This window comes from Opisthocomus hoazin, chromosome 4 (genome assembly GCF_030867145.1).
Source record: "Opisthocomus hoazin isolate bOpiHoa1 chromosome 4, bOpiHoa1.hap1, whole genome shotgun sequence".
Classification (NCBI taxonomy): domain Eukaryota; kingdom Metazoa; phylum Chordata; class Aves; order Opisthocomiformes; family Opisthocomidae; genus Opisthocomus; species Opisthocomus hoazin.
In genome coordinates, this window is record NC_134417.1 from 22,923,016 (window position 1) to 22,937,500 (window position 14,485).

Here is a 14,485-nt window from a genome sequence, read left to right on the forward strand (position 1 = left end):
AATATTTGTCATTACCTGCATGTTTTATAAAACTTTGCATCCTAGAACATGCTTTATGTACCTTCTCTCCAAACCCTGGGATAAGTGCTGACCAGAGAAGCCAGTCGCTTGTTGGAGATCTCACAAGTGGAACTAATTAGATGTAGGAGCTGTCACTGTTGCCCTCCCCCTGCTCCCATCAGAAGGATACTGTGGCTGCCAGTCTAACTGCTTAGTTTGTACTATTTTTATCCTTCCATCTTTTTCCGATATTGACTTAAAGCCTGTAATTTGCTACACCTGGAATGGCATCTGTTAAAGTTAAGGGTCTAAGGAACCTGCCGAGGTCAACCCACGTAGAACCTACTGCTTGTACAGAAAGTATTTTTAAATCTTTCAAGCTAACACTAAAAGACATTATAGATGCAGAGTTTTTCCAGGTAGACAGGTCAGACAACTGCCGCTCATGTCTGTGGAGGTAGGGGTTAACAAGGAGTTGTACTATAGCACTTTTTCTTGCATTATCTATAAACTAAAGGCAACATAGTGCATTGCCACAGGAAATTTCTTCTAGAACAATACACAAAACCCTAATGAAACTGCATTTATGAGATAACCTCAATAAAAATCGTAATACTGCTTGTTCATATATCACAGCTGTCGAGAAAGTGATAGTTCTTATTACATTTGAGGCATACAATGTTGAGTTATATATAATAAGTGTATACAGTATGTGTCTTAGTCACAGTTTGATGATTAGTAGCTTTTAATGATTTAAGAACTATAAATCTAAACTTGTCCATCTCTCTTGTTGTTCAAAGGAGCATTATTCTGAATCCAGCTAATTTCCGGAACCACCTGCGCCAAGCTGCTGTGTTTAGGTGTTTAGAGAGATACTCTGAAGCTGCAAGGTACTTCGCTGTTCATGGATTTCTAATGGTTTCTCTGTATCTCTTTCATTCCAGCTCTCACTAGTAAGGATATTATCTTATATCCAGGCTTTTCCAAAATCAGTGGGAGCTTTGCATTGGCTTTGTGCATACGATCTCGCGCACAGCACAGCTCCAATCCTCCCAGCTGGCCTAACATGAATAATCCCAATTACATCCCTAGTTGCAGTTAAACAAACACATGTAGGAGGACTTGCTTGTTCTCAGGCACAGGGGTGAGGCCTGGTCAAGTCTCAGGGCTGTGCTGGCACAAAAGCACCTTCCACTCCCTGGTTTCTCCATAATACTTGGCAGAAGCTCAGGTGCGATCTGAGTGGATGGGGGGGGGGGGGGGGGGGGGGGCGGAGGGGTTAAAAAAAAAAATTCCAGATTTCAGGGTACACTATGGTATGCTGCAAAATTTAGCTTGCGTGCAGCTGATGAGATTGCTGGTGTGAACGGGAGCTGCTGGCAGGAATAAAGTCTGCAAGAGGAAGGTCTGCTTGTATGCTTGCAAGAACACTGCCAAAAACTTAAAAAGTTTCAGCATGCCACGGAAGTTTTTAACCAGTTAACATGCTTAAATGAAAGAAATGCATGGGGAAATGCAATGGCAACTTGCTGTGTATCATCACTACTAACATTAGACGCTTACAGAGGACTGTTCAGACTGTGGACTGAAGATCACAAGGTATATCACAAAATATTTGACAGATCATTAGCTAACTAATGGCAGAACAGTCAGTGCAAATCAGGCATGAGACTGAAAGGGTCACTTTGCTCATCATTGAAGATGGATGCTAGTGGTAGAGCTCTGAAGCTATAAAAATAGCAGCAAAAGAGTTTGTACAGGGAGTGGAAGAAGACTTTATCCAAGCAGAGTTGCAGACAGGATTTGGGAAGACAAACTTCTATTTTCTGTGCTGGTCTTCAGCCAAGAACTCCAGGACAGGCAGTTTTTCCTCCACAGGACACACTCTGAGATTATGCCAAAGTAATCGCCACTAGCTTTCACACATCAGGATGGGGAGCAGAAATCGGTTCCCCAGGATGAGGGAGCAGTTTTTGCAAATTTCTTTAGAAACATGATTTCAGATAAACCTAGAATACTTCACTTGACTGTAAACCCACCTGCCCTTTTTTTTTTTTTTTAAAAAAAACACAGCTTATTTTTCAAACAAAGCTTTTCCAAACTAAGAAAGTGAAACATTTTGTTGAAAAACAATTTAGTGTTGCAATAGCTCCCAGAGCTCCTTTTATATCTCGCTGATAACAGCCTCTTCTTCCTAAAATCTCATTGGGGTGTTGATTCAGAGAGAAATCATTATCTACTGAATCCTTAACTCTTGAGGTCCACTGATCAGCCAAACATTTTAGAGCTGTGTTGGGAGAGTACGTTGCTTTGTGACAGGTGGCAAATCCCTTCCAGGATACTTTCAAACCCAAAAATTCACTAGAAACCCAACAGGTACAGTGATACAAAAGGAAATGTTTGGGGTGCTGGGAATAGAGGGGGAGAAGAGGGTTTTCCCTCAAAAAAGTCACACTGAATATTTTAAAAAATAATAAAAAAGTTTTAAAAAAAATACCCTTTCAGAAACAGATCTTTCCTAAGAAGCAATACATATAAATACTCACATTTGAGAAGACAGTATGAACCAAGAAGGTGTTCATAAACATGATTTCAAAAATAAAAAATTGCAGTTGCTGTTACCACAGATCAGCAATCAGTAAGTTTACTATATCAGCAGAGACGACGGAACTGTGTCAGCCTGTTTTCCCTACATTGAGTAGCTTTCAGGAAACTAGAGGATTTTATATGAGATTATGTATTTTGTAAAGGAGAGGAACATTCTGACAGACTGAATCCAAAGTGGTTCCAAAAGCAGTGACTATAGCAGTATTCAGAGTTTAGCCTAGTTTAACACAGTGTTATAGCAACTGTGCAGAGCTGCTTCTGCAGATTATGTTAAATTAAGCTTAGCACTACTTCTGTCATCTCACTGGAGTCACCGGTCTTAGTTGAAGCCCACTAATGGTGTAGAATGTACTCTGCTCGTTTCAGACAGACCATGGCATACAGATACTCGGCTGCAGTTACTGGAAATATAAACTTGAGGGGGTTTAGCATAAGCTGTCATTTATTTCTGCTTGCTTTTTGCACAAGAACAAGGTCACTATTTTTCTTCTTTTAAATATCCTATGTCTTCCCACCCCTTCATGTGATTTTTCAATTATTGCATAGTCCATTAAATACCATACGGTGTTCTGGGTGTATCTGAACAGAAGTGGCTGGCTGTGAACAATACTGCTTGGCTCAAGCAGCACAGATAATCACATTTACCTCAGCCTACCTATCAAGCTGAGATCCCATGAGATTTTGTCTCTGAGGAGATCCCAGACCAAATTCTTTGGTTCAGAGAAAGTCACAGGTTAAAGTGGGGTCAACTGTAATTTAAGCATCTCTCAATCTCCTCTGTGTGTAATTTTCACCAGTACAGCCCAGCATCAGGAGAACAAGCATATGAAGCAGTCTAAATGCCAGGATGTCTGAATTAATGTAGGGAGTCTGATATGCCCATATCTGCATCACTTCTGAATTTCATCAGCTGTATAGGTTCCTTCGGGATGGCACTGCGATAGGATGCCTCCATGTAGAGCACAGCCTAAGGCTGTTTGGCATTGTAAAGCAATCCCAGAAACACCACTGTGGGGTCACAGCATCTGCAAATGATGAATTCCAAAGTGCTGCAACCACTTTCACTAAGATGTCAGCTAGTAAATATATTTCTCTTCTATTGGCATCTCTGATGTTAGGAGACTGCTCTTGACAAAAACAGTAAAGATTTAAACCTCAGAAGGGAGAAAGCCTATTTCAGTTGAAAGACCGTCTTGGCCCTTGAACAAAAATGGGTATAAATGCATTATATATAAATTTAGTCTGGAAGTTACTGGGAAGTTTTAGGCATTAGAAGGCATTTAGGCCTCCAACAGCAGATACTGGAAATACCCTGACAAAGGACATGTGGTCACTGCCAATCTAAAGATAACTCAATAACCAAAAATGGAAATTTCAGGAAAGGGTCCTGGGCTCACTTCTGTCACAAAACTGAGAAAATGGTCTTGGAGAAGGCCAAGGAGAACCCAACCTTCCTGGTAATGTAAGGACTGCTGCCTTAGCGAAAGATGAGACCAGGGGCACGTATGTGCAAGGGGACATGTAAGCCACAGAAGAACCCCGGAGGTCCATACTATCTCCAGGAACAGAGCAGCCAAACCATTGGCCCCTGCTTTCAAGGGCAGAGTGCTAGAAAGGGAACATGCACCCAGGGTGAGCCTCAAAGCTCCTAAAGGAAGAGGTGTCAGAGCCTGTGCAACCTTCAGGTCCTCAAGCCCAGGGGCTGTGACCCCACAGCCGCCTGTTACGCATCCACAGGAAAAGGTCTAACCAGATGAGCAATAGGGCACGAAAGCAATTTTAATTCTTTACTCTAATAGTGCAGGCTACTGCTGACGCTGAATAGCCTTGAATCAGTATTAAGGTGAAAATTTGTAACTTGCAGAAAAATATGGTCACCCATTTGCTCTGAAACTGGAGTTTTCAGTACAGAAGGGATTTTGCCCCTTTTTATCGTTAAGCTTCATAGCTCGCATCTTTCTGCTAATCCAAATGCTGTGCTGATCTAACAGTGTCACTGTGTTCTGTGAAAAGCTTAAGATAGCTCTTTTGTCACCAACCAGAATGCTAGTGACTTGATATTAGTTGTATATGTGTAGGGGAAAACAGACTGTCTGTCCCTCTGCCAGAACAAACAACTCATATTCATCTGACTGCATACAGTAGGGGTAAGCAATCCTTAAGGAGGAAGGAGTTTTAGAATCTTAATAGCTGTGGTATGGCTGACTCAGCTTTTTGACATTCATACTAAAAAAAAAAAAATAATAATAATCTAGATAATCCCATCAGCTGAAAAGCAGACTAGGTCTGCAAGCAGTAAACCTCAGCCCTGCATGAATTCAGGTCTGCATCCTGTTTTAGTCAGATCTCAAAACGTAGTGAGTGAAAGCTAGGCTACTACAAAGTGTAGTAGGTGAAAGCTAACCAATAATTTGGGTTAGTTGGTATGCCCAGTCTTGTTTCACAAAGCATACAGTTGCAGTAAGGAAGGATTTAAAGAATTGGGGTTGGGGTACAAGCTCGAGGAGTGGCCAGCTGACTGCCTCTTGCACACACCTGTATCTGCACTACCCACCTCCAAGTCCTGCTTGGGCTTTCTCTCAGAAAAATTCAGGAAAGTTTAAGTTGTCTCTCTATCCTAATTGTTTCAGTTTTCCTAACGTGAGCAAAAAAAAAAAAAAAAATCCAATTCTACTAAGAAAAACACCTTGTTTTCATAGCAACGGACCCACCCACCACCACGGTGAGCATCCCCCCAGCCCCGCAGCTCACCAGCACAAAGGGCGCTCTCGCTGCCAGGAGGGCGATGTCCACACCGTTATTGCGGGGCTGGGGGGTGCAGAGCAGCAGCCCACCTTTGCCCACCCAGCTGCCCCACGCATGGCGGCTGAGCACCGGGGGCCACTCCCCCAGCCCCCAGCAAGGCAGAGACCAGGGACCCTCCGCTGCCAGTGAGCGCATTGCCCAAGACCAGGGAAGAAACCAGATCTGGTTTTCCCATGGACATGAAGTGATCCAACAGCTTCTGGTGGTTTTGAGCCCCATCCTCTCCAGAGTAACACCATGAAAGGAACACTTCATAAATGGGATCCCGGAAAGCAGCTCTGACAAGTGCTGGGATCAGTCAAAGCCCAAAAGAAAGTCCATACAGCTGTTACTTAATTTGACAGCAACATATGAGGTTAGTCTCTGTCTAAAACTACCAGCCGTTATTTCTGTGCCACACACATTACTCTTTATCACTTGAGATTGCCCAAGCATCAAACAACAGCTCGCTCAGGCAGGGTCGCATCAGAGGTGAGAGGCAGCCATCCATACTAGCTTTTCCGTACCCCTTGCCAGGAGTAAAATCCAAACATTGACAGTACAATGGACATCCCTAACACAGGGAGCACGAGGTACAACTAGCTACAAGAGAGCAGAGCAAGCACCAACTAGAGGCCAGAACAAGCACGGACCCTGTACCTCCGAGAGTCTCGCTGCATCTGCGGTACAGCCAGTTCATCCTAGCTGCCCCATCCCTTCTCTGGACGGCTCGGCTGTGGAGCTAACACAGGCGCTGCGGCCTCCCACACCTCCCGGGATCTGTACAGCCCATCCATGCTGTTTCATACCAGGTCACAGAGAGCCCAAGATCTTGCTGGGCTTAGAGACCTCTTTTCTTGCGCATCCCCTATCATTGTAAGAGACTGGGCATTTCCCCCTGCGTTGCCCAGCTCACATTTGTAGCAGTTTCTATGTCCTTACACAGCAGTTACCATCAAAAAAAAAGTTTGTTATCACTGCAAAGCAATCTCAAGACAACACAGAAAGTTGTTACCTGCACGCAACCATGGGACAGATAACAATAAACATAATAAATGTATTCTAAATACAGGAAAACTTATTGCTGCTTTCTAGCAATAGGCTCATGGCCCAGAAACTTCAGCAAAGACAGCAAGCACACCCGTTCACCAACCTAGAGGGGTCTGGCAGGGCAGAAGAGTTTTATAGCAGACTCCCAGTGAATCTGAGTTTCACTGGTGATATGTTTAAAAGGAATTTTTAGCCCGTCATCCACAGGAATTAGCAATAGCAAGGCGTTACACATAGATAACAGGGATGCTCAGAATAGTTTTTGCCCCGTTTGGGGGCTATTGTACTTATAGGTAAATCCTAACATTAGTAATTTCATTCCTGCTCAATAGTCTGGAGTTCTGTTTGTCTCTTGTCATCTAATAGCTTCCAAGTGCCTCCATAACCTCAAAGTAATAAGTTTATATTTATTTAGTATATATGGAGAGGTTTAAAAAGTAACAGTTACTTTGTTCATTTTTCAAATAGGATAATTGCATTAAAATAACTACCTCCTACTTAGTCCAGTTACAAGTATCATTTTCCTTTTCCAATCTCAGCAGAAAAGAAGAAAGGTCATCCAGAAGACAGCAGTAGTTCATTCTGCATCTTGTCTCTCAGAATCAGTGTTATTATATCAGAGATCTCAAACACCCAGGTGTCTGCATCAGGAAAAGTTCCTATTAAACTAAAAAAAACCAAAGATAAACTTACCCTTTCCAAACAGCGGGACTGCACAGGGCTAACATCACATGGTAGTGGCCAAGGCCTTCTATTAGTACCACTTACTGCAGATCCAGGTGAGATCACTTGAAGTAGGGAGCAAAGGTAATTTTCTGCCACTTATCAGCCTCCTGATCTTAGCAGCAATTGGGGCTGAATAGAAGAGAAGAGTGAAAGTTGCTCTAATGTGCATGGGGTGTGATTATTCCTCTGCCATCTGCAGAGAAATCCTCCTCGCCCCTTCAGGGCTCCTTTCCTTTCTGTGCAGCTCAAGGGGAGCAGTCAAGGCTTAAAGAGCTGACCTTGAGTCTCGCCCTTGTATTTTTTCTGGTATTTGCAGTGGTAAATCAACACAAAACCTTTTAACAATAATGCTAATTTCTTGTCTTCTTTGGCAGTGTAACACTTCAGTGCATTCCAGAAAACTCTGCATATTTCCTATACCCGTACCATCCATTTTCTTGTCACCGACTTGCGTGGCTGCTGTGAAGGGTTTGGCTGTACGCGGGCTGTTAGTGTCAGCAGCTGTCATGCAGCAAAAGCTACCTTTGACTCCTTTATTACAAGTCCTCTGCATGTCTGGAGGCAGGCTGAGAAGGTTCCAAATCTGTGGTGTGCTCTTTGCTTGTACATATAGAAATATATCTTATTATTCTGCACCACCAAGTGGCCAGGCTGAGCAAATATTGCAAGATCCTTTTTGATCCAGGCTGACTACCTCAACCCTGACGGGTTTTGTTATGTTGTGGAAGTTCATACCGGCCCAAACCAGCAGCTAGGAAAAAAAACATTTGAGTAGAAAGCCTCACATTTTGAAAGAAAGAAGTGTCACATTGTCTCTGGCATCCCCTAAGGTGTATTGTCAAGACTACTTCAGTTCTCATGGCAAAGAGAGTTTTTTGGTGGGCTGCACACCTGAAACTCAGGTGTGTTTTAAGTATTTCAAAGTAGTAATTCAAAATTGGCAGACGGTTCTGTAAATATGAGGTCAATATTTCTGAATATCACCTGAAATGATTGTGTCAGAAGTAGGAAGAGAACGGATGTATGTTTGTTCTTTACCATTAGAGTTTAATCCCAGTATCTTTAAAAACTGTAAATATAAAAAACATGGCATTTCATCTAGAAAAATGCATTACACGGTCTAAATGGGAGCTATTTTCCCATTCTTTTGTACCTTACGTTTCTTGTGCTCGGGAAGGTTTGAAGTTGAACTCTTCGGTGGTCACTCCAGAGATTCAAATCAGAGTGAGGTCTGTTGCTGGCCGACATCACTTGTCCAAAATCTCCACATGGCATTAACAGCTGATCCCAGGTGACCTGTGCTGAAACCTCTTCCACCCAGCTCTTCACAAGCTCCCATTGCCCCAGAACCACCCTGTGATTGCAGGAGATGTGAAGCAAGACTTACTCCGGCCCTTACATACTGCTGAAACACTAATATGGTAGTGTATATACCATACTAAGTCATCTATAGTATATATAATATACTAATATGATATACTTCATACATCAGCCATGTTGATAATGTGATGAGAGATAAAGATGTTTATGAGTTTGGTTGTGGGCTGAGGATCTTAACTTCATAAATGGTATTTCTTCAAATAATATTTTACTAAAGTTTCATTTCAGAGTGTCTCGTGCACTCAAAGTCTCTTACTGAAAGTCATTGCTGCCTGGATTTTTGTGGGCCACAAGGATAGGTGCTCACTGGAGTCAGGAACCTGGCTCAGTGCTTTATACCTTCATGTATTTCAGTGGGAGCCAGGCTTTTAACCTGCCTAAATATCTCAATCGGTCCTTTGGTTTCCGAGTGTTTAGGTCCCTAAGTATTTTTCAGTGCCAAGCCCTGTAACCATGTTCAGACAACATAATTTCACCTGTGTCCCTGCATCTGGAAATTCATATTTTCCCATTGCACATGTCACTTTGGTTCTGTGAACTGAGCCTCGGAGGCCGCCTGAAAAAACACTCTGACTTGAGCACATTTGGGATTGGATACAGTCCACCCACGCAGAGCCGTAATGCTTGTGTTTCTTTTGAAAGTGGAATTTTTGAAGTGCCTCGTAAGCCCCGAGGTCACGGTGGCAAGCATCGGTCCTGACCTGTGTGTGCTCCCTGATGGCCAAGGAACTGAGAAGTAAAATTGGAATGGAGGCACCTGAAAGGCTCAGAGGGATTTTCTGTTTGTGCCTGGCCATTCCTGATGTGATGCACAGCTGTACGGTAGAAATCTAACAGGGATAAAAGCAGATGTTGAAAAACTAAACACGAATGCTTGAAATGTAAGTGTGCTTCTGATTATTTAAATAAGAGCAAATTAAGAAGGAAGAATAAAGAGGAAAGGCACTTGTCTGGAGTGCAGCAATGCCTGGAGACCTCTGCCACTATCAGAGTGACATTGTGTCGAGCGCACTGCAAAGGATTAGCAAAAGATTGCACCAGAAGGACTCGCGCACCAAAGAAGTAAATCAGTCCAATATGATCAGCTGCATTTTACAGCTGATGCTGAGAAACAGAGAAAGATGAAGTGACTTGTCTGAGAATTGATTGCAGATTTGTCCAGGGCTCTGTGCACATCTCCACCTTTGATAGCGGTGCCACTCTGGGAGAAGAAAGCGTTGGCTACCACCGAGGAGTGGGAGGTCACAAATTGGATGTCGTGTTGTGCTGCCGGTGGGATGGATCCTCGCTTTGCCAGTCGGCAGCCTGCAGCAGGGATGGCAAAGCACGCTGCAGGTGTCTCGGTATCATCCGATTGTGTTCGACCCCTGGCAGGGCTCGCGCAGCGGCAGGTGGCAACAGGGTGATGCTTGGGGTCAAGGATTTGCCAGTTTTAATCTTTGAAATGACAGCAGTTGGGGGGCACTATATGTATAGCAGCCCGAATTGTAAATGCCCACTTGCGAATGTCCTTTGACTCCAAAACAGACACGGCTTTTGTGCTTAAGAATTGCTCTAAGTTTAGATTGAAAGTCCCTTCTTTCTGACGAGGTGGTCACAGGGGGCCACCACCTCTCACATAGCCTGCTAGGGACTAGGTATTGGCATTGCCACGGGAGCTGGAAGCTTTGTAGACCACCTCCAGTAGACCAAAGGTACAAAATAATGTGACAGACTCATTCAAAGTCTTCCCTCAGTTTTGTGCCGCATGGTTATTTTCCTTTTGCACCTTGGGACACAGTGAAGGTCTTTCCTCAAAACCATCACCAGGTCAAGCAGGCAAAGCTGGACGCTTTGCTCGCCTTCTCTGCTTCGTCCACAGGATCCATATGGCCTTCCTGGGATTAAACCCTAGCACCATTTGGAGTCAATGAGCGTTTTGCCAATGATTTTCAAGGCAATGAGGATTTCATCCTTTGCTCATCCTGTGCCGGCTGGGTGAACGATGTTCCATTAGAAACTGCTGTTTATTCTAGTGCAGTCAAGAGGATTTTTGCCAATGATTTGAATGAGCATGGGATAAAGCTTACGGCTAAATCCAGTCCTTACGTAGAAATCCATGAATCCTACCGAATTGCTTTTCTCCCAGTGAAATTAATGGGAGCTGTATGAGAACATCTCAGGGAAGATTTAGTTCCTGTTTGTAGCAATATGTTACCCCCTGATACCGGGCCTGCTTTGAATTGTTTATTGTTAAATCCATGTATTTTTGGTTATATCTCATTAAGAACACAATACAGTCTCGGAAAGTACATTCTGAAAGGGTATTACAACAGGATTGGGATTACTGTTTGTGAGACACTTTTAACTAGGGGGAAATTTCAAATTCAATTTACAGTAATGTCAAAGCACAATTAATATATAGGCAATGATAAGGGGAACATGCAGAAGTACACATTGATAGCACTACATCAACAAATAAACTTTTGGTGCTAGTAATTAGGTACACAAGATTATTATATGTTTAATTGACTAAAGTGACAATTTGGAATTACATCTAGTCACATTTAATTGGATTTGGAATCTCTAGAGGAAAGGAAATGGAATGCAGTGAGGAGAGGCAGCCATAAAAGCAAACTGATTTTCTAAAGTCTGTTAAGACTCTGCATTAATATCCATTGCACAACAGTTTTTTAATATGCCTCAGTCCAGAAAGAGTGATGCAATGATTGTCACAGACAGTGGGAGTACTAAAGCATCCTCAGTTAGGTAGCAAGATAGCTGATTACTTTTAGTTTGGGGTTGGTTTCTTTTAAGACATAGTTTAATCAAAGGTGAATTATGTCTGAGTTTGCCATAGACAAGTGATATTCTCAGACTGCCAAGCTACAGGGTGTTATACATGTTGATGCTGTCCTAGAAGAAATGTACTTACGTGTAAGATATTCCACCCACAAATACTTTAAAGCAAAACAAGAAAAGCCAGACTAAAATATTGTATAGCAGTCATTAAATATTTGCTCAGAGTAAAATATGGAAGAGCTATTAAAAGAAATAGGAGGGTTGTTTGCTTGCAGATAGTTTAGCTAGCTAAAAAATGTTTACTAATGTTTGTCTTAAAGTTGGACAAAGACTGAGAGTTATGTGTAATCTGTTGATACAAACCTGCTGTTACACTCTTTTAATATTACCTTCTTTAAAGATTGCTATATACATCCTTCTCTCCCTGTACACTCATTTATTCTGCTTTTGTCATCAGGAGCGCCATGATTGCTGACTATATGTACTGGCTGACAGGCGGCACTGAGCAGCATACAAGCAAGCTCATCAAACTGTATTGGCAGGTAAAAATTGATAGCCCAATGAGGAAGGAGGTGCCTATCTCACTATTAAGACCAAAATGAAGGATTACTGCTTAAAAGACTGTCGACAAAGGTAGCTCTTGGGCGTATCAATCAACAGGACACTATATAGTACTACCGTATTTATAATGAAGTAGATTTTCTTGGACTAATTTTAAGGGCAAAATTCAAGGTTGTTAACCCTTGGCTCATACTTCAATTTTATGGACTGCTATAAAATTTAATTCTGGATACTGTACAGTCCCCTAAGCTATTTTTTGTGAAGTCTTCCTACCTTAGTGACACTTTCCTTTCGCAATTTGCATTATACTAATCCTCTGACACCTTTCCAAAGTCTTCAACTAGAAGGGGAGGAAAAAAAATGACTGTAACGAATGGTCTCAGAGGAACCTAAAGTGCTCTGTGAAGGATGGCTAGCTAAGACCCTGGTCTACAAAGATTACTTATGTGGGGAGTAGACCATTGACTTCAGTGAGACTCGTCTCTTGAGTGATACTTATTTGAGATGGCTGTTAAGCCACATCAGCACAAATGTAAGTTTAAGGATCCCCCTTTCTGCTCTGAGGAGAGCTCTCACAGAAACTTGGAGGTGAATGGATGCTCAGTCCTTTGCTGGGAGAGGCTTCTTGCTGCAGGAGCTTACCACCGCCCATGGCGTCCCAGCCTTCTCTGTCCCCCGGTTTTGATGTGACCAAAGTGCATTTCAGAGGCAGGGCAGCGCTCGGGCCTTGGCGGTGTAAGACCCTTCTGCCTCCCAGAGTGAACCTGGCCCATGTGTGCTCCTTGTCCATACGAGAAATTTAATGATACTAGGAATAATATATGTCCCTTGCAATAAAATTTCAGAATCTGATTCTGACCCCATTTATTTTGGGTTTATTCTGTGAGAACATCTGTGACAGCTGTATTTTATGTGAAGTGGTGCAAAATGCATCTGACATAAGAGTAACAAAGATCAGAATCTGGTCTTTTACCTTCACTCAAACAGTAAATTCTTCCTTTTTAAAACTATTATTAGTTGCATTCTTCTTGGTAAAATGGAATAAATCTCAGTCCTGGGAGCTGCTGAATTTCAGTACTGCTGTGAGTGCAAAGTGCATCTCATTCAGAGAATTACCCACTGGGCTAGTGTTTGCAGTGCCTGTGAACTTTCTTATACGCTTTCCAGCAGAGAATTTCTTCTGTACAGAACAGTTTGATTTTTTCCCCACTGGGTCAGACTCGTTTAAAATCTTGAGTTCACAAACAGGTTTTATGAAGGGGTCATTTCTTCGAATGGAATGTCTTTTTTTATCTCTTAACCCTGGTATCCATTGACTTCCCTTCTTGATGTCATGGACATGAATCTTCAAAGAATAAACCTTTAAGAGAGGAGCTGTCATAGCTGTCCTCTCCCCCAGGGGTTCAGACTGTCCTGCTATGTAACAGGGCCGAAAAGGTGGCATGAAGGACAAGATTCATCACGGTGCCTCCTTGTAGAGTCTAGACCAGAAGCCGTGGTTGGGCTAAGGTGGGAATGAACCAGATTAGAAGTGGGGCTACTGAATCGCTTCCAGCCATTAGTGCCAGCATACAATGTTAGCATCATCATATAAAATTATTTTGGCTGTGGTAGGACTATGGTTCATCTCTGCTTCAGGCCAGAGCTCACAGCTCATTTCGCTTCCTGAAGGAGAGCTCACGTGTGGGCCTCCCTGGACCCCCGTAGTATCAAGAGGCACCACCGTGCTGTTTGTGCCCCACTCCCACTCCTTCTCCACCTTTCGCCTGAACCTGAGCTGCTGTCATCTTTGTCTGCGGAAGCTTTGAAATGTCAGTAGAGATCTAACCATTTGTTTGATCCCCCACCGTGCTTGATTTTCACTGGGAGACAAAGAGATTGCTCTGCAATTTTGTTCCTTTTGTGCGTATGCCGTCGCGTGGGCTAGGCTAAGGATTCAGCGGTACCTATGTGCTGACACACACGCAGCAGAGGCAGCTGGGTGCCCAGTACCGCTCCCACTCAAGTTAATAGCTAGAACTTAAGAAATGCTGTTTGTGAAGATATATCCCCAGCACCAGTAACAACGTTTTGCTCCCCGGGCTGATGAGTTCTGTGCACTCAGCATCAGGGGTGACTGCAATGTCATTAGAGCACGCAGCAACAATTATGCAGGATGATGTAGCACGTGACACTGCAATGGGACTTTCCACCACAGAGAGACCCAACAGAGGTAACATAATCTTTTTTATTAATATTCTCTCCATTTCACGGTGTAAAGCTGAAAATAACTTGTCACGACTATACATGCTCATGTGCCTTTGTAACCAAAGCAACAGCTATTGATGCACGCTTTTCTTGCTAACTACTCCTCTGCCCCAGAACTCGCTAGCGTTGGCTCACAACCATAAGCAAAATTTTCTGAGGAGGAAGGGAATAGATGGTGAACAGGACGGTTTGTTTTTTACTTTTGCGAAGAAAAATTTTTAGATTAGCTATGTCACTCTTTTCTTTGATCAGTGGGTCATGTATATAATCTTCTGGTGTGTCACTGACTACTTTTGTTTCTTCTTTTCATGATTCTTTTCACTGCTGGAAGAGGATTTTCCTCCTTACA

The 14,485-nt window shown here is 42.9% G+C and overlaps 1 protein-coding gene across 1 annotated transcript in view; it reads left to right on the top strand.

Annotated features, from left to right (window-relative positions):
• SPATA16 (spermatogenesis associated 16) overlaps positions 1-14,485 on the top strand; it is a 77,799-nt gene that overhangs the window by 24,415 nt on the left and 38,899 nt on the right. The window contains exons 3-4 of the mRNA XM_009940090.2: positions 801-890; positions 11,786-11,870. Coding sequence (XP_009938392.2) covers positions 801-890; positions 11,786-11,870 — 175 coding nt within the window. The remainder of the gene's footprint in view (positions 1-800; positions 891-11,785; positions 11,871-14,485) is intronic.